Source organism: Rhamphochromis longiceps, linkage group LG20 (assembly GCF_057381845.1).
Source record: "Rhamphochromis longiceps isolate RC_006_pf linkage group LG20, R_longiceps_female_GT1.1, whole genome shotgun sequence".
In the NCBI taxonomy this organism is placed as follows: Eukaryota; Metazoa; Chordata; class Actinopteri; order Cichliformes; family Cichlidae; genus Rhamphochromis; species Rhamphochromis longiceps.
This window is the reverse complement of record NC_140576.1, coordinates 10314869-10335640: the sequence shown is the minus strand read 5'-3', so window position 1 is coordinate 10335640 and position 20772 is coordinate 10314869. Positions and strand designations below refer to the sequence as shown.

General features: G+C 41.1%; 1 protein-coding gene across 4 annotated transcripts; it reads right to left on the bottom strand.

The window, feature by feature from the left end:
• Positions 1–241: 241 nt before the first annotated feature.
• nadka (NAD kinase a) lies at positions 242–20532 on the bottom strand. Of its 4 annotated transcripts, none has more exons than XM_085393619.1 (12): positions 20376–20532; positions 18897–19073; positions 15912–15995; positions 5487–5616; positions 5261–5369; positions 5072–5157; positions 4888–4990; positions 4601–4743; positions 4012–4111; positions 3362–3519; positions 3092–3174; positions 242–2680 (listed from the first exon to the last, which is right to left on the bottom strand). In XM_085393619.1, exons 2-12 carry the CDS (start codon positions 19046–19048, stop codon positions 2533–2535), a joined length of 1296 nt encoding a protein of 431 aa, XP_085249745.1. In that variant the 5' UTR covers positions 19049–19073; positions 20376–20532; the 3' UTR covers positions 242–2532. The 4 variants fall into 4 exon arrangements, with proteins under 4 accessions (XP_085249745.1, XP_085249746.1, XP_085249747.1 ...); XM_085393620.1 differs by lacking the exon at positions 20376–20532 and adding an exon at positions 20084–20357; XM_085393621.1 differs by lacking the exon at positions 20376–20532 and adding an exon at positions 19486–20054.
• Between the last annotated feature and the right edge of the window lie 240 nt (positions 20533–20772).

The following is a 20772-nucleotide window of genomic DNA, read 5'->3' as shown; positions in this document are numbered from 1 at the left end:
GATCTACAGCAGGTGAACATTATCTGAAAGTTACGTCCTTAAGAGGGGGGGAAAGTCAGCAAAGACCTGACACGGGACCAGCTGATCCATCTACTTCTCACTGAAGCCTGCACTTCACTCCATGGCGTTGGGGGATCTCGAGTACCATGTGACTCAGGACTGTACTTAAAGTAACTCTGTGCAAATGCCCGTGATTTTATCATATAACTGGTTTCATTTGTCGAAGCACATGATCAGACGGTTGTTGGTTAACCCTGTTTATTAAATGTTTTGGGAAAAATATCAGACTCCATATTAGAAACATTAACAAGTGTACTCATACAAAATTGCCATTTACAAAAGTGAAAAGCACTTTGAGAGTTGACAATGCTTCACAGAAGGGTCGTCAAAGCCTGGTTATCTTACTGAACTTCGCGTGTGTGTTTTTAAACTGAGATTAAACAGTTCAGACCAACATTTGAAATAATTCTGCCACCGTCCACGTCAGAAATGACATTTTTCACTTTGTCCTGGAATGCATTTCAAGAGATATTTAACTCAGTTTGTACTTCTGTCCAATGACACCGTGCTAGAAATTCAGTTGGATGAGCAGAACTACTAAAAGCAGATTGGTCTTCATCAGTGAAACAGAATTTACAACCAAAGAATGTAAAAGAAAAAGTACTAAATAGATTTATTATCCATTAGTAATACATTAGAAACTGTTAATAAACACATGAACTTTACAAAATACATCTTATTCAAACATTACATTTATATACATACTCAAAGGTTTAAGGAATAATTAGCTGTTAGTGCTCGGGTGGTTTTTGTTTAGCGTTACAGATGAAAGCTATTCATCTTTTCACCCTGACACAGTTTGTTGAGCCAATTCACAACACATATATATTAACTTCCGGGCACTAAGCCCGAACAGACATGTAAGGCAGGCCACCTCAAAGTAATCACGAAAGGCAGCACAGGGGTAAACTGATAAGAACAGATCCAAAGTCTCACACACAGACCATTAAACCACCCACAGCCCACAGACATTGGTCTATAAAATATACTATGGCTTAAAGCACATTTTAAAAAGCAGACTTTAAAAATACAAAGTATGAAATACGAAGACTTCCAATCTGTGTTCTCTTAGCCTGGAATGGATACCGCCTCCTAGTGTTCACCCCGTGGTTGATAGTAGAGATATTACACAATGTAATAAATGACACAAATGAGTGACAATCAAGTGCTGTGAACAGCGCAGACAAACAGTCACAATGTGGTAACAATGAGAATGCACAAAAACACAAATCTGTGATTTTTGTTTTTAAAGTGTGGTGTAAACCTTGAAAAATATTACTTCTTTACATGAATGATACCAGTGTTTAAGGCACAGTCTGTAATGTTGTGTTGCTAGGTAGATGTACTTTAAATCTGCTCCTCCATGAGACGCAACTAAAAAAAAAACTCTAAAAACAACATTTGCCTTTCATTGATAGCATTACATCCATATTTTTTTTTTTTTACCAGAGTTGGATCTTTCCTGGAAGGTGCAACTCTGCCGTCACCCCCACAGAGAGCTAGTTTTTACCCTGCCATCTGATTAAAAAGTGCTACGACACATCTGATAACCACCATCTGATAACCACAACTGACCTTTAAGTTTCAGTACAAGATCACTTCAAGTGTTGCATTTCCTTTTCATTTTTAGTCAAAACACTTTGTTAACAAGCTGAAGTTTCAACTTCAAGAAAGGAGAGGTTTTCACAGCATTCAGATCCTGGAGTAATAGTGGAACCAAACTCCATTCAAAAATCCATCGTTTTAAAAGTCTTACACACCGAACGTCCAGTGGGAACATTTGGGAAATTGTATTAATGCTTCAAAGTTCACAAAGAAAATTTTTTTTTTTATTTGGTTTAATTTTCTTTAACTAATGCTTTTAAAAATGCTCATTTGTTTTTATTTATTAAAGTCATATTTTGAATTTTAAGGGCATGTCGCAGCGTCCACATTTCAGCCAATTGCAGTCGTTACAGGAGCTTAGCTTTTTACTGTCGTGAACGAAATGTTTACCAAAAAACAAGAATGATGAAACAGTATTTTAGAAAGTAGGACTTAGTATTAGTTGTTTGTTTGTTTTTTTAATTAAAAGGACCTTGAATGCTTGTCCTTATTTTCTATCATATATGCACAGTGGTACACTGGTAGAGCTTCAAACTGCTCAGTCATTTTTTTCCTTCTAGTTTTGGGTATTTATGATGTCAGTGAGAACAGACAATCCCTAACCTTCTGTTTACAAAGCGCAGCCAATCAAAAGAAAGCTGTCTTCATGAGGGGGTGGGGGAACTAAAACTGTTGCCATGAAGGTGGATGAAATGAGGGGCTGTAGCAACCTCGTTTTACTGAAAACTATTATAACAGATTTTTTTATTTTTTTGAAGAGAGTTTGGTGAGACCTTCTATCCGTAAAAGATGGAAAAAAAAGAAAAAAAATGGCACAGAGAACGGTCAAGCTAAAACCAAGACTTTAAGGAGACCCCGAAGAAGGCCTCAGAATTCCTCATCCTCTGAGCTGAGGTAGTTCTGCTTCTTCCTCACGTTCCAGTGTAAGCACTGGGCCAGGCTCTCGAACCAGTCATTAACCGGGTCCCGGAAGCAGATCGATGGAACGGGGAAGCAGGAAGTGGTGATGGTAATACTGGAGCAAGAATTGAAATGGGAAAAAAATAAATAAATAAATGAAAGGAGTTGTACTTTTTAAGGACTGAACAAGGAAAGAAAATGTTCATTGTTTGCAGTCTCAACAAAAGAGGTGTTGTCTTCAAACTTCCTTATTAAAAAAAAAAAAGAAGAAGAAGAAAACAGCAGGCATTTACTGAGGAATCCTGGCAGCTCTCTTCCAATAACCAGAAAGCTGATTATGTTTTTGCTGAGTTACATAAAGGAAGAAGCTGGATCGGACTCAGGAGACACTCATGGACTCAAGCCCATTAAGGCAGGTTGATAAGGTTACATAACAAAGCCTTTAAGTGTTGAGGCAGCTGCAGGGGCGTTAAACTTATCAAGTGTGTGTCTATGTCTATATCATGGCCTCGGCATCCAGACTAACCTGTCCCCGTGGCAGATCTCTTGTCTCTTTCGTCCATCAAACGACACCCATGCTGTGTTTCTGGCGTCACATGAGAGCATTATCTGAGAGGCAACGCAGAAAAAAAATGCAGAAGTCACAGAAAGAACATGCTTCATCTTTTGTGTGTGTGGCGTTACCGCTCAGATTCAAACGAGATCTACTTGTAAGACTTGCCTGTTTCTTGTTAAAACAAATAAATAATAGCAAATGCACGTGATGAATGAGCTTTTTTGGCAAGTTCGCCAGTACCTTGAGCTCCACCCCGGCCGGCACCACGATTGGTCTGAAGGAGAGAGAATGCGGGCAGATGGGGGTGATCATGATGGCTGGGACGTTGGGATGGATCATGGAAGCTCCTGCTGCCACTGCGTACGCTGTGCTGCCTGTGGGTGTGGAGACTATCACACCTGAGTGGACAGAGATGCAAAAGCACATTTTCACTGAAGCCCAGGTACTTAATGCACTGAGCCATCAAAAGAGTGTAACGAAGGGCAAAGTTCAGCCTGCATCTCTGACTGACCGTCACCCCTTAGTAATGCTTGTGCAGAAGAAGAACTTTGTGCAGAAGCTTCTAGACATTTTTCTTTCTAAAATAAAAAAGCCAAACCTTTGCAGTGACTCATGGATATCCTGAACACTTAAGAGTCCCAGAGAGCAGCCATTTGGCTTTTCTACCTTTAAAACCCACCATTTCTAATTCCATTGTTTTCATTCAAATTCCGTTGTTTTCATTCAAATTCCGTTGTTTGTTCTCAAATTCTGTTGTTTTCATTCTAATAAGCACATAGTGAAGCAAAACTGTTGTTAGCCTTATCAGCACGCAGCACTGATCTGATTTCACTGTCAGCATGCCCTGATTCTGGACGGCCTCGAAGTCTCCGCGCTCTCATGCCACTCACCATCTCCCTGCACCGTAGTAATGAGGTGTCCATCCAAGAACAGGTCTACGTTAGAGAGATAGGAGGAGGGTCCTCGGTCCACCACCACCTCATTCAGTACCTGCAGATTTGTGGGAGGGAGGAGAAAAAAAAAAACAAAAAAAAACAAAAAAACACAATTCACACATCAAACGATTTTCAATTTGCCACAACCCCCATGTCTGCTGATATGATGTCACCCACTCGCACCACATTGTTGGATTTGTGCCAGTACAAATATTTGTCAGAAGCCATTAACCTCATACGTGCGGTCAGAGCTACATTTCGCTAATGACTCAGTTTGCTCCTGCCGCTCTTTAAACAGCAGCCTGCAGGCGCCTTCTTTGAAGACGGCCGAGTCAGGACGAGCAAACTGCATTAGCGAGCCGTTTTGACCTATTTTTAGCGCGGGCTGAGGCTGCGAGGGGAGCTGGACCCTGCAGTTATGTGACAAAAACTTTTATCGGAGAACCAGAAGCTCTAACCTACAGGGGACAATCGTCTGTGAATCTGCATTCTGCAGCAGGAACAGTTTGAATGTCTATGTCCCAATGCGAGGTGGACACATTACCTGATACTGCATGGCTTTGCGGCTACTTTCAATGTCCCCGTTGGTCAAAATGATCCCCTTTTCGTCCACCCTGGACTTCTTTTCCCAGTTCTCTTTGAGCACCCGCACTTTCAAGCGACTTCTTAAGACAATGGCAGCGTTACCTGCAATCAGTACAAATGCTTTAAGCTTCCTTTACGGAAAATAACACACAAAAACTTTCAGCTACGCAAAAAGAATGGAAAGATTTGTACAAGTAGGTCATACAAACATGGAGGCTGAAAGACCAGTTAGAAAACATTCATTACCTTCAATAATTTGGTTGACCTGAGACTGGTAGTTTTCAAATTTGAATGGGGTCAGAAAGCCCAGGGAACCCAGGTGGAAGGACATGACTGGTGGAACGCTCTCCTACGATGGGAGGAGACGGTTATGTTTACAGCAGCAAAAGCAAAAACGCACAGAGTGCGGCGTGGGCAACCGGCTGAATACCTGGAAGAGCGAAGATGCGTACAGCAAAGTTCCATCTCCACCAAGACAGATTATAAAGTCTACACGGTTGGAGATGTCGTCGAGATCTAAGAGATATGTAGACAACAGCTCATTTAAATCTCTTATTTTAAAAAAAGAAAAGTTATAAACACTTCATGTAACTGGATCAGAGATGACTGGTGTCCCTACCTTCTCTGAAAGTGCAGAATTTCTTTGTAACGGCCGCAAAGTTTTCATCGCCTGAAATGGCTGGGTCCTCCAGGACTTTCTTTTCCACGTAAACAATCATGCTTTTCACCTAAATGACACACGACAATCGAGAGCCTGTTATTTTTACTGGACATGCGGTATAACATTAACACTCAGCAGCTTCCCACCAACAAACGCTGCCCCCCGCCCTTCGGTTTGTGGTTACCTCGGTGAGGAACCTGCAGAGCTCTTTGAAAGGCTGTAGCAGACTGGCATCTCGGATCTTCTTGATGACAAGGACACTTTTTGGTGGTTTGTTCCACGTCAGCCTCTGGCTGGCGGGATCCTGAATGTGCCTGAACAAAGAAACAGGTCCGAACAAAGACATCGTCACTTGGTGAAAAACGGCACCGAGCTGCATCACCGGCTTACGTAAAGGGCCTGGGACGTGAGCACCGAGATCTTAGTCAACACATCTTGTATCAGCTAACTGAAAATTCCTCTTGTTCATCGCCACCAAGGCTGCTCAGAACCTATCCAATTAGACATGTCGGCTTACTGTCTAGCTCTGCTGCCACACACTTGTGAATCTGTCTGCAGGGTTCTGACTCAACCCCATGATCATCTCGGTTATTAAAATCCTTACAAAACTGCAAAATATGCAAGAAAAAACAAACAAACATCTGATTAAAACGTTGAAGTAGAAACTAACAGGACGGATGAAACTCTCACAGGTTAAAAAGAGATAAGTCTGCTGACCTGAGTTAGTTACAGCTCTGCCATACATATTAGGAACTTAATGACTCTAGAATCAGCTGATTCTAGTTTCTGTACAAGCAGTTCCTATGCAAGAAGCTGGTTTTACAGCCCTGGAAATATATGCAATTAAAGTTACAGGAGTGAAAAGTCAGAAATTATTCAGGCTCCGTCACCAGTAGCATAACTGCACAGTCAAACATACTCATTATTTTTTATTTATTTATTTATTTTAAAAACACACTTTCATATAAGAGCTTTTTAAAATCCTTCCTTATTGATTTTAATCAAACCGCATCTACACATTTCAGTAAATCCTTTAATAAACGTTTGGATCAAACCACTAAAGCCACTTAAAATGCATGATACAATAGGAGTATTATACACCGACCCAGCATTAGCTTTGAAACAAAATGAACATTAATTAGCTTAGCATCAGCATGACTTTTTGTGGGGTGTTGAGCCTCGTTACAGTCAGGTGGCTAAATTACCGAGAGGAATAGATTTTCACAGAACAACTTCTCCCTTATCTGTTATCAATAAAACTTCAACATTTCAATTTCAGCTGTAGAACGAGCATAGACCTCAGGAATGAAATAAAATCATGTGGCTATCCTGGTGCAAAAACTTCCAAAACTACTCATGACAAGACTTCAGCGCATTCATGGATACAGTTGGACATGCAAACACATACAAAAATGAATAATTATTAAGTAATGCATTAACCTACATGAGTATTTCTGTGAAATCAGCACTGAATGTGTGGGTGACCACAGGAATCAGACAAAGTACCAAATCATATCTGTGGTGCTGAAGTTGTTCCATCAGCCTGTAACGGTTCTTCCCTCCGTGAGTGTGTTGAGACCTTACATCTCTACATATAGTTTACAGCTTTCTGTCAACAGCAAATGCACATGACCTGCTATTTTTTTTAATGCTAAAAATTTGGAAGTTGCAGCAACAACCACACTGACCCGCTTTTTCACTTCTTCTGAATCAATGTCACAGGAATCAACGCAATAGATTGACTCAACATCCTTAAAGCTTTAATCCTCACCCAAGGACATATTACATGCTTCTAAAACAGCTGCCACACTGTTAAAGCAACACACTCCGACTTACCCCATATGATAAAACAGTGACCAGTGTTTAAAACCCCCCCCCAAAAAACCCCCCACAGCAAACACACCTACGAAACTCCCACCATAACAGATGAAAAAGCAATGACACATTCAGTTCCCCTTTCTTTAAAAAACAAAAAAAACCCTAAAATGACGTAAAGACAAAATACCCCCAAACTCAAAATTAGAACAATCACAGATTACTTACAAAGGCTGTGAGGGCTGGTACATTCTTTAAAACAAGAGGACTAGTTACATGTAGTAAAACATTTCGAATGATTTGGCTCTGACTGACCTGAACACACACACACACACACACGTGTCCAAACATCTAAAACTGAGCAGTGCAGGCCTGCTTTCAAACACAATCACATGAGACAAAAGCAAAACTTCATTAGCATTTGAAGCAGCGACAAGCTGTGATCCATTCATGGACAGTTTCTCCTCTGACCACCTCAAAGCATGCTCAGCCTGACCTTCCCCTTTCAATCAGTAAGCCCGGCACACATAAACAACAACTTTTAAATGTTTATTTTTGTTACCGAGCCGCAAAAATAAAGTGGAATTCTCTGTCTAAACTTAAGAAGCAGTTTAATATTACCTACACTGCAGGTCACTGGAGTGCAACTCTCTGAACATCTGTCTGGCAGCGGTGGCATGCCAGTTAATATTTCACCCATTGAACATGTTCTCTCTGTTGAGAAAGACAGAAGATGCTAGAAAGCCTTCTCACCATTTCCAGACCCTGTTCTCGCTGTGGCTCGCAGGAGCGTCCTGCAGTACACACTGGTTGAACTTCATAACTGTACACATGTAACGGAGATGCTGCTTCAGGATGACTCAGCTGGAGAACGGGGCTCTGTCGTCGTGGCCCGTTCTGACAAAACAGTTCATTCCGCTTCTAACTACTTCCTTGAAAGCTGCACATTATAGCAGCTGAATCAGTTTGCTTCCTGAAGTCCAGTCGCGAGTCAGCCACCGGCAGTCTGAGAGGCTGGAAGTGTCTCCATGCGCTGAAAACAACTAACAACAACAAGCAGCAACGCCACCCCTGCTGATGGATCCTCTGTGGCTATATTTGGCCCAGCGAGGACTTAACACTAAACCTTCCTGTTGCATTCTGCTGCTGAATCAGACCTCTCACTCATCTTAAAGTTGACTTAATCGCAGACTCCGCCCACTCTGCTGTACTGAACCCGCCCATTTCTGGGAAGGACCTTCCTTGTCAGACAGGTGTGATTATCTCAAACACTGAAACCACGCCGGTACAACTCGGAGCTCATAGACCTGGTACAATGCAATGAAAGGCCTCTTAGACCAATGGGCATGACAGATGACTAATGTGACCTGTCAGCTTAAGAAAGGAAACAATCAAACACATCAACAGAGCTTTTGTTAGGAAATTATGCAATTCTGGGTTATGGTATTACACCAGGATCTATTTGAACTTCCTCATGCTCTACGGTAAGCAGAGAGAGACTTAAACAATATGGACTTTATTGAGAGGATAAACATTATAGCATAAAAATCACATTTCACACATGATATAATGGGAACCTACAGTGTGACTGTAACAGGAAACACAAATAAGTCACAAACCAAATAAGAAGTTGCCTTCAGACATTAGCTGTCCTTAGTCTCCCCGCTGACATTTTCACATCAGTGTACATTTATATAATTAGAAAAAACTGAGCTGAGTCAAAGTTTATGAATAGTACCTGCTGTAAAATATTTTTGGGGCATTTCTGGGAGTCCTTTAGAAAGTGATCATCCTCAATCTTCCACTAAAACCTAACATTACAGTAAATTTCTATGAAGCAAACAAACAAAAAACCCAACTAATTTGAACTCTTCTTATTCTCTGCACGCTTAATTTAGCCTGTTTTTGCAACAGATGCCCTTCCTGACAACCCTAAATGGATTTGTGTCTCCTCCCAAAATCACAAATGTGTAAATCACTACACCTGTTCACTGGTATGCTAGTAATGCACACTCTGTTTCTTATCTCTGCTTGTGTGAACTGCTCACGCTTGGTGCATCTCATTGGGCTTTACCTCAAAATAATATATTAAACATATTGTCACTACCATTGGGCCACTCTGGATAATTAAGTAGTTTTGATCACAAGGAATTAAACGTACTTGTAGATTTAATAAAAGGCCAGGTTTAATTTGGTTCAATTAAATCTCTACTTAGTGGGAAAAAATTAACATAAGTTCTGATTATGTTTTAGCACATGTAGGCATGACATAAGCACTCTGTGTGCATTCAGCGGTACTTCGGATTTGACTACAGTTGCCTCAGCTCTCGTCTTTCAAGTGGAAGTCAACAAAGCAATGAGGCACAACACAGAACAAAGGGAGTAGCATGGCTGGTCTTCAGAACAATGCACTGTGAAGTTTTCAGGGTGTATTTAGGGTGTCGGGTATCAATGTGGCCACATGTGTCTGCAGTTCCCCAAAACAAGCCGACAATGAGTGAAACAAGGCTGCATCCATCTGCTTTGAGCACTCACAGCCACACCCTTCCACAGAGTGTGATGTAAGAGGCGAGTTTCCAGTTAGGAAGGTCTAAACTGGTGCTGCTTTACCTTTAATCACATTTCCTTCTTCCTACTGCCATAAAGCATAGCACCTACTGGTCACAGCAGCTGAGGGTCCACAGTAGGTGCAAACATTACACTTGTAAACACTGAATATGTGAAACCAGGTTATCCTGAAAAGAACTACAGTGCAGCCTTTGGAATAAAGATAGTCTGGTTTTGCTACTTTTAACCTGTCGAGCAGCTTTAAGGGAGCTAATCTGCCTGAACAAACGCAGACACTTATGTGATTGATCGAGTCAAGAGATCAACAGTTTGAATGTCAAGACTTTCCTAACTGCAGCATGATGAGTGATCTAGGGCACAATCAAATAAGGTGACTCGTGTATATGACAGTGATGCCACAGTGACTGTAAGAAACAAGTAGTGCTGACGCCTTGAACAACATTATCAAAATATGTTGGATTGCATGCAATCTTTTATGCAGAGAAACTACTGGATTCCTGTACATAAAAGTTGAAAAGGTGATTCCTTTGCAAATTGGTGAGCATCCAAGATTTGAGGAAACTTTGGCTTTTTAAAAAAAATGTATCAACAAAAAAAATGACCAAGAGACTGACAGCAGAAAAGATGGACGTAACCACGGCGACATCACCCAATCTGAAGCCGTGACATGATCGGTCCTGCCGCCTTCATCTTTGGTTGCAAACAACAGGATGTGACAAAAAGGGGCAGGAATGACCACAAAGCTCCTACGCTTATTCGCTAATGGTTTGTGAGTGATCACCTTTTGGCCAGTGAGTGTGTAGATAACACTATTTTGAAACATAATGACAAGGATTTACAACAGACTTCCTCTCTTTTTTTTTTCTTTTTTTTTTGTAAATTGAGTGGGACGTTAAACAAGTGACCGAGCCCATAAACTCGCTAGGAAAGCGTTATGTTTTCCCACAGACGTCTATAGGACCACAAAGGTTTTTGCAGCCACAGCTATGACCATTTTTTGACCTTCAGGTAGAATGCAGGTTTAAGACATTTACACTCTGGCTGCTTTTTTTTTTTTTTTTTTTTTAATTACGGTTTATGCTTGTGTCCATGAAACCAGCCATTACCACAGGAACATAAGAAGAAAAAAAAGAAAAGCATGCTGTTGCAAGTTGTGTTACTAAATAGTCAATTAAAATAATTTTTAATGTTTATGGAGGCTCAGAAAGACACAACGGTCAAACGGTAACAGCTTAAACATAGTGAAAGTGTCACATAGCCAAGTAATTATAAAGTTCAGCAATGTGAAAGGGACCCATAACGCTTCTCTTATTCTGGGTATTTTGCTCAACACACAGGACACAAAGAACAGTGAGGCTGTTTTCAGCCACACGAGAAGAACTGAACAGAAATCGTTGTTGATATGCTCAATCTAAACAGTTGTAAAAGTCATTATTCGAACCTTCACGTTCCCTTCTTTCTATTTGACAACGCAACACAGCGTTCTTCGATGCTACACGTTATGTTTAAAGGTAGATGCGCAGCAGGACACTCACTTATCATCCAGACACGGCAACCAAGAAATTTATGAGGCCAAACAATCAAACACTCTTAAGTAGTCAAGGCACATGACCTTAAACCTCAAATAAAGCATGGAGTGATCTGAGGTTAAAATAAAAATAAAATAAAATAATTAAAAAAAAAGAATTTCTCAAACCTGCAGCTAGTCTGCACTTTTTGCTTTTCTAAATTTGCATTTCACAGCACACTAAACCCAGCGTGCCTCTGACAGATTTGTCAGACAGATTCAAAAAAAGGAAAGCAGATGCGCTGATGTGATCCAATGTGTGATTATCACGAAGCACCCAACAGACTCATAAACACTAATAACCAAGCTCTGTTTAGAATGAAATCACTGATGACAAATTAATAAATGCCAACACAACAATGAAGAATGATGTTAGTGTAATGCTAAAGCTCATTTTGGATTCAAGGTTCCACTTTAAGCACTGAAACCGGCTGATAAAGACTAGACGTGAAGTACCAAACGATGTGCAACATGCTGCGTTTACACTTGGAAGTTACAAAAGAGGAAATTGGCACATTTACATGGAAGACTTGTTCTCATAAACTGATTATTTTAAAGAAGTGAATGATAATGTTTTTTAAGCTGTGTTAACTAGTTTTACAGCAAAATTGCACTGGAGTTCAGAAACAATGGAGCATGTCAGTCATGACACCGACACATGCTTAACAGTATTTTTTCTACACTTGTTTCCTCATCCTGGCGTGTCCTGCACAATGTGGACGGCTGATCAAGTTACTGATTAGTTAGTATGCACATGGTCTTCAATCTTGTGCAGAACATTTAGCTAATCATTGTTAAAGGCGTTGGCTAAAAAATAAATAAATATATATATACACATACATATATATATATACACATACATATATATATACATATACACATATATATATATATATATATATATATATATATAAAAAACACCCAGCACGCCCCTGCGGGCGGTTTATCCTTCAAGCTCGGGTCCTCTACCAGAGGCCTGGGAGCTTGAGGGTCCTGCGCAGTATCTTAGCTGTTCCCAGGACTGCGCTCTTCTGGACAGAGATCTCCGATGTTGTTCCCGGGATCTGCTGGAGCCACTCGCCTAGCTTGGGAGTCACCGCACCTAGTGCTCCGATTACCACGGGGACCACCGTTACCTTCACCCTCCACATCCTCTCGAGCTCTTCTCTGAGCCCTTGGTATTTCTCCAGCTTCTCGTGTTCCTTCTTCCTGATATTGCTGTCATTCGGAACCGCTACATCGATCACTACGGCCGTCTTCTTCTGTTTGTCTACCACCACTATGTCCGGTTGGTTAGCCACCACCATTTTGTCCGTCTGTATCTGGAAGTCCCACAGGATCTTAGCTCGGTCATTCTCCACCACCCTTGGGGGCATCTCCCATTTTGACCTCGGGACTTCCAGGTTATACTCGGCACAGATGTTCCTGTACACTATGCCGGCCACTTGGTTATGGCGTTCCATGTATGCCTTGCCTGCTAGCATCTTGCACCCTGCTGTTATGTGCTGGATTGTCTCTGGGGCATCTTTACACAGCCTGCACCTGGGGTCTTGCCTGGTGTGATAGACCCCAGCCTCTATGGATCTTGTGCTCAGAGCTTGTTCTTGTGCTGCCATGATTAGTGCCTCTGTGCTGTCTTTCAGTCCAGCTTTGTCCAGCCACTGGTAGGATTTCTGGATATCAGCCACCTCCTCTATCTGCCGGTGGTACATACCGTGCAGGGGCCTGTCCTTCCATGCTGGTTCCTCGTCTCCCTCCTCTTTCTTGGGTTTCTGCTGCCTGAGGTATTCACTGAGCACTCGGTCAGTTGGGGCCATCTTCCCAATGTATTCTTGGATGTTCGTTGTCTCATCCTGGACTGTGGTGCTGACACTCACCAGTCCCCGGCCCCCTTCCTTCCGCTTAGCGTACAGCCTCAGGGTGCTGGACTTGGGGTGAAACCCTCCATGCATGGTAAGGAGCTTTCTTGTCTTTATGTCAGTGGCTTCTATCTCCTCCTTTGGCCAGCCTATTACCCCAGCAGGGTACCTGATCACGGGCAGGGCGTACGTGTTGATGGCCCGGATCTTGTTCTTACCATTCAGCTGACTCCTCAGGACTTGCCTGACCCTCTGCAGGTACTTGGTGGTTGCAGCTTTTCTAGCGGCCTCTTCATGGTTCCCATTCGCCTGCGGGATCCCCAAGTACTTGTAACTGTCCTCTATGTCTGCAATGTTGCCTTCTGGTAGTTCAATCCCCTCAGTTCTGACTACCTTCCCTCTCTTTGTTACCATCCGACTACACTTCTCCAGTCCGAACGACATTCCAATGTCATTGCTGTATAGCCTGGTAGTGTGGATCAGTGAATCGATGTCTCGTTCACTCTTGGCATACAGCTTGATGTCATCCATGTACAGGAGGTGGCTGACAACTGCTCCGTTCCGTAGTCGGTATCCGTAGCCAGTCTTGTTAATGATCTCACTGAGGGGGTTCAGGCCTATGCAGAACAGCAGTGGGGACAGAGCATCTCCTTGGTAGATCCCGCACTTGATGGTGACTTGTGCTATGGGCTTGGAGTTGGCCTCTAGTGTTGTACGCCACATCCCCATTGAGTTCCTGATGAAGGCTCTTAGGGTCCCATTGATCTTGTACAATTCTAGGCATTCCAGTATCCAGCTGTGGGGCATTGAGTCATAGGCCTTCTTGTAATCAATCCAGGCAGTGCACAGGTTGGTCAGTCTGGTCTTGCAGTCTCGGCTGATTGTTCTGTCTACCAGTAGCTGGTGTTTTGCGCCTCTGGTATTCTTGCCAATTCCTTTCTGTGTCCCGCTCATGTATTGACCCATGTGCCTGTTCATCTTAGCCGATATGATGCCTGACAGGAGCTTCCATGTAGTACTGAGGCAGGTTATTGGTCGGTAGTTGGAGGGGACCGGTCCCTTCTTGGGGTCCTTGGGGATCAGGACCGTCCGGCCTTCAGTTAGCCATTCCGGGTGTATCTCGTTAACTAGCAGCTGGTTCATTTGTGCTGCCAGACGCTCGTGGAGTGCAGCCACCTACAACCACGATTACCGACACTAACAAGCTGATCTACAATACGGCAGCAGTGATCAGTGAGATGCTTGGCTACAAGTTGAACAGCCACAAGGGGCAGTACCCTCCATGGAGAAGGAGGCTAGAGGGCAAGATCAAAGTAGCACGGAGGGAGGTTAGCCAACTAACGGAGTTGCAGAAAAATATATATATATATATATATATATATATATATATATATATATATATATATATATATATATATATATATATATATATATATATATATATATATACACACACATACATACACATATACATATATACACATACATATATATATGTATATGTATATATATGTATATATATATATATATATATATATATATATGTATATATATGTATATATATATATATATATATATATGTATATATACACATATATATATATATATATATATATATATATATATATATATATATATATATATATATATATATATATATATATACACATACATACATACATTATATATATATATATATATATATATATATATATATATATATATATATATATATATTTATATTCGGCACGTTGGAGTATGTGCTGCATGTGCACGCGTTCAACGACCTGAGCTCTGAGGAATTTACCTGCTTTTGAAGATCAGCATGAAAACAGCCTCAGAGCATCAAACTCAGCTCAGGCTTTATTCTAGATTTAAAGTAAAACCTGACTCGAAACATGGAAACCTAAAGTGACTGTGTATTAGCAGTCAGCTGTATTAGCCCTGCTTTGCTTGTGTTAAATCGGTCTTAAAGGATTAAAAACAGTTCTACTCTTTCATTTATTTTATTTTTTTTATTTTTTTAACTGAACAGAAATGCATTTCTGTTTTTTGTTTAAAAAACAAAAACAGAAAAAAAAAATGCTTTTTTAAGTGTAGAGTAGATCTATATGGGTCATTTAAAAAAAGAAAAGAGATCCAACAATAACTGAAATGAATGTGTACTTTATGACACTATTGTGTTGCTTTTATTATCAATACTGAGCCCACAGCACTTCCTTAGTGACAATCACTTATTTCAGATTATTTTTCTTTGTGCCTCTCCAAAAAAGGCCAGAAAAACAGACTCTGCTGCTACCTTTAACTAGGCCTTAAAATCATCCAGATCTGAAAGGACTTGCAAAAGTTCAGATGGCACAAGTCTCACCGTGATGCTAAAAAGCTCCTTTATAGCCTTTAACGCTAATTTGACTGCAGCATTTAGACCCATTGTGCTACGAAAACTACACAAGACTGACATGCTAGATTAGCGTCAAAGTTAACTACAGGATTGCATAACTGAAGGTAAAAGAACTGGTCCAAAAGTTGACCACTCATGTCCTTATTGGCTATTGCAAATAAGGACATTAGCAACACTGCTCTTTTCTCTGCTCCAAAACCCTTTACAGGCCCAACCGGATTTCAAAGCAATGACACGATGCTTTGTTGTACAGGTGGGTTTTAGTGATGCAAAGACACACTAAACTCACTACTGTTCACTGTACAATGACTCACACTGAAACTAAAGCTTAGGAATGACTTCCAAAGGTGGACAACAATAAAAAAAATAAATAAAAAAAACTCTCCCTGTTTGACTTACATTACTGCATGTGGGTTCTGGAGCATGCATGCCTTGGGGCCGAATGTCGTCACAGGGCTCGGTCCATGAAGTGATTGAGTCCTCCTAAAAGACAGGATAAAAAAAAAAATAAAAAAAAACATTCACATGTAAACACAGCAAGTAGTTGGGCAAGAACGCAAATGAAGACTCCAAGGCATTTTAAAATGATCTCATCTTTCTCGAACTGCGCATAAGTTGACCCCACAACCTCTTCTACTGTCATCTGTTCGTTTACAGGAAACTGGAAGCTGAGCTCAAGACCAGACGATGTCACTCACCCTTTGATGCCGATGCTAGTCTCTAGAAATTCCCAAGTTACCAACTCTTTTTGTCAAAGTTTTCACCAAACAAATTACACTTTTAATTTCAGTTTTCAAGACAAAAAAAGAAGAAAAAAAAAAAAGGGGAAGCGAAACAAAGGCTGTTGGAGACGTCTACAAAACAGAAGCGGAAGTTCAGAATTTACAGAATTCACAAATCAGCCGATATTTGCTTATTTTGTGTCTACTTAGCTTCGACACACCACTAGAGTCTCTATTTGTGTCACTGCGTCGATCTGGAAACCTTTCATTTGATAGGTGAAAGTGTAAACTGTGGCGCTACAGCCCAGTGCTTGAAATGTTCTTTGTTCAGATTTAGACTTTTTTGGGGCGTCTGTTTGTCGTAGGTGCAGCGTTAACAGTGCATCGGTGAAATTAAGCCTGACAAGCTGTTTTATAAGCCTTACTTATCCACTTACTTACTCTGGAGCTCACAGAAATCTGCTTTCTGCGCAGTGGAAAAAATGAAAATCTTAAGCACCTGTCTGTATTAGGCTTTGTTAACGCATTGTGACTGGAGTGTGGGGTCAAAAGGTCAGCGGTGGCATTCACTGACGGCGCAAACGCAGCCTTCATGCTGAATCACTCAATCAAATCCTCTTAGCCGTCTCACTCTGCGAATGCACCATCTGCCGTTTACGCGCTCTTCAAGCTGCACTGAACGATATTTTCATACAAACATGTAAAGAAACTAACGCGCAACGCCAGAGCCGCTGCTCACACTGACAAAAGCACTGACAGTTATCACCAAGTCTGCAACTCTACAGAGTCTGTTGCTGCTCTTGTTTCGCTCACTGCTTTGGTATTTGTCAGAACGCCAAAAAACTGGAGTCCAATGGGATGATGTGGAGAAAAGGCAAATGTTTTAAAGTGACAGCAGTTCGATCAACGATAAGCAGTCGTGAGCTTGTTTTAGGGTCATTTTTCCCCTCCAGTGGAGAAAAAACAAAAAGTAATGCAACTTTAAGACTTTTACATTCACCAAATGGGCAAAGGAAAAAAGAGAAGAGAAATAAAAAGATGAAGCTCTGACACTAAAGTACAAAAACAGAGTAAAGCTGTGTGTACTTTGGATTTGTGGTGGTAGCAACCAGAGAGCATAAAAGTAAATGGCATTTAGTGACTTCAAGCAACTATGGGCAAAAAGACTGCTCAGGTCAGTCTCAGGTGAGAGACTGACGAGACTACCAATGAGACTTAAGTATATCGTTGATTGACATGTGACCAAACATAAGGCCAGGGGGACAGAATTGGCCTGGAAGGCTTTGGAAGATGCTTTACAGCTTTTCCTACTGACAAAGACCTCCACATGACCACTCATACCACACCAAACTAGTTAAGTGTTAGATAAACAATTAAATAATAGAAAGGTTCTCTATTATAGAAATCTATTTTTTTTTATAGTGGGTCCAAAAAAAATTCTGTGAATTAACCAAACCGAGACTTGCTGCTAAAACTGTACTTGACCTCTGACTAAATGTTTAGTTAAAGGGCAGTTTCACTGGTCCGGCCCACTTGAGATCTAAATGAGCTGTATCTGACCCACGATGTAAAATGAGTTTGACATCCTTGCATTAGACAGTCACCTAGGTTACCAGAGCCTACAACGTCCCCAAGCAACCAGCTGTGTACGTAAGCTTTACTTCTGCGTAACTTCTCAAGCAATCTGAGAATGTATCAATATTTCAGTCCAGCACTGGATCACAGTGCAGGTGGAGTCACAACATTTTTTTAAAACTACTCCAACAGAAGATATTGTATTGCGTTGTATTAGTAAAATAATACACAGATATCAAACTGTGATCCGCTTATCGTAAGCTCTGGTCTTATTGAAAGCTTTTAACTAAACTCACGTTAGTTACTTTTCAGCCAAGGAGGTCCACTTCACTTTTTGCTTTGCTACAATGAAAAGGGTCCTTTCCCAATTAGGATAAATTCCTCCTAAATCTTAATGCTTCTGAAAAAAAAAAAACAACCTTGCAACATGAACAGTTAGCAAACCAAAGAGGTGAAGTCAGATACCCACACAAATCCATTTCACAAAAGTCTCAGCTGCTGCAACTGTGATTGTGTCTCAACATTTTCCAATCTGCTTACAAGGTGGTAGCGCAGTAATGCAATCAGGTTAACCGATTGCATTACTGGACTATAGTCATGGCAACATGGACCATTTAAAAAAAAAAGAAAAAAACATCTGGATGTTTCAGGCTGAACACTTGGCATCGTTACATGTAGCGGGCCTCTTCGTGGCTGTTTGTATCTGTGTATGTGTGTGACAGAGTTACTGCAAATTTAGTGAGAAGTAATGAATTAATATCTTGACCTTTATAGCAACGCTCTGTATGAAAGTGAGCTGACCAACTGGACAACAACTTAAAGCATATTGTAAATCCAGCAAGCCCTGGTTTGTTTGCTTAAAGGTTAGTCTGCACCAGGGTCACGTCTCTGATAAGCAGGAGGTTTTGACCAGTGAATCAGCAATTTTTCACTCACACTCACACGACCATAACCCTAAGGAAAGATAAAAACGAGGGGTTGAAGTTATAAGTAATACTGTTCTTCTGACTTTGCACTTTAAACATGGCTCATTACCACCTTAAAAAAAAAGATAAAATCAAGTTTCATGTGTGGACAACTGCTTTACCTGTATTCAAAGGAGGTGCTGGCTGAGGAAGTGCTCAAGCTGCGGACTTTTCTGTTTCTTCGAGTCAGGTTGCGGGCAGGCACCTCCCCTCCATCACAGGTGGAGCAGGAGTATGGGGCAGATTCCACTCGCACGTCCTTTCCGCCCTCCATCTCACACAGCCAGGCTGGAGGTAAACTGACATGACACAGCAATCTTTCGTGAGTAGAGCGATCAGGTGTCACGCAAAGTGTGACACCTGATCTGTATCTGTATAATATACAGGATATAAACTGCGACAAAGGAATGAAAACTAAGTGACAATAAATGCTGGGCGATGACGCACAACTGTGTGAGGCTGGTCGAAGATGATTTTCAAAGCCTTTTGTTCAAGTTATTTTGAATGTGGGAAAAATACAACAGTATGTATGTTTCTCACAATCGGCTCAGAATCAAAAGAAATGTGCCAATTTATGTATTCATCCCCACTGACACCCAAAGAAAATGATCACACAAAAGAGCTGCTGAAATAACATTTAATCGCAGCCTTAACAGATACAGGGACTATAGCATAAGAACTTAAAAATAGACTATAGCTAGTAATATTTACCTAGTGAAAGAGCTGGCAAAGTTGCACACATAAAATATATTTGTTCTTCAATTGCTAAATGCCAATTTTTTTAATTTGCGCCCTCTCCCCTCAATCACACTCCTCCCATGAGGTGCATCAACAGCAATGAGTTTGTCCTGATCTGCTCACTCTGTTCATTAACACCCTAGCAACCATTAATCAGCTCAGCTGGCAGAAACAACCCCGGCTCAGTGTATTGGCTGCATGCGCCAAACTTCATGTAATAAAACCAGCTTTTGTACTGATGGTCCAAAAGAGGCAAAAACTTACAGAACATCATTCCAACTATTATATACATAAAGAAAACACGAGCGAGTCTACAGCTCTGGTCACATAAAATCTACTGACGCGCTCAAATATTTCTATTCATTTTATTTTATTTTATTTTACTTCTATCGATCTTACAGATTACATCTCCCAGTAACCGGCGTTCACCAAATTACATAAGGGTTAATATGCACTCTTTTCTAAGTCGATATTAAATTGAAATAAAAGTTTTTGTCCAAACAGTAAAAACTTCAAGTTAAGCCAAAATTAAGCTTCAACTAAATTATATTGGCTAAAGTTTTTTCCTTACCGTCAGCCAGCTAGAGAAAAAGATGCAACCTAGCTTACACAGGTTAATGTTTATTTTGCGCTTAACAGCCTCGTCTTTGCGATTTTATCACTTTTCTAATGGTCGAACTGTCCCGTGTGGTCTACAACAGGACCTCCACCGACTTGCCTGACTATTTAAACGGATGAATGGTGGCGACCACAGATATATCACCGGTTAGGCAACTGAGCTAGTTCCCAAGCTAAGCTAGCAGTTAGCCGTCCTGATCACAGAGCGTCACATCATCCAGCTGCACGGCTACCTATTTACTCACAACGTCACGGGAGACGACGCAAATCTGGCGCGCGGCAAAATCCCGCAGGATCAGAACTTCACCATTATTATTCGCTTTGATAATAATATAGTTACACCATCTCACTACTCAGGAATCAACAATCGCCTCGCAACTTCCTCATACTGACCAGCCAATCACGGGCTCCCTCTGCGCCGACGTCATATTGGACTACCACTCCAGGCTACAGCACCACAGGTTATATATACAGCATTCAGATTATATCACAGGACCAAACTACATTGTAGGTAAAAAATTATACGGCAAAGACATAAAGTTATAGCTGCTGCATGAATTAAGGGATTATTTTGGATTAATGATTCCACTATAGCCTCCAGGTTTAAATTTCTATCACCCCTCTTAATGATTAAACCGCAAA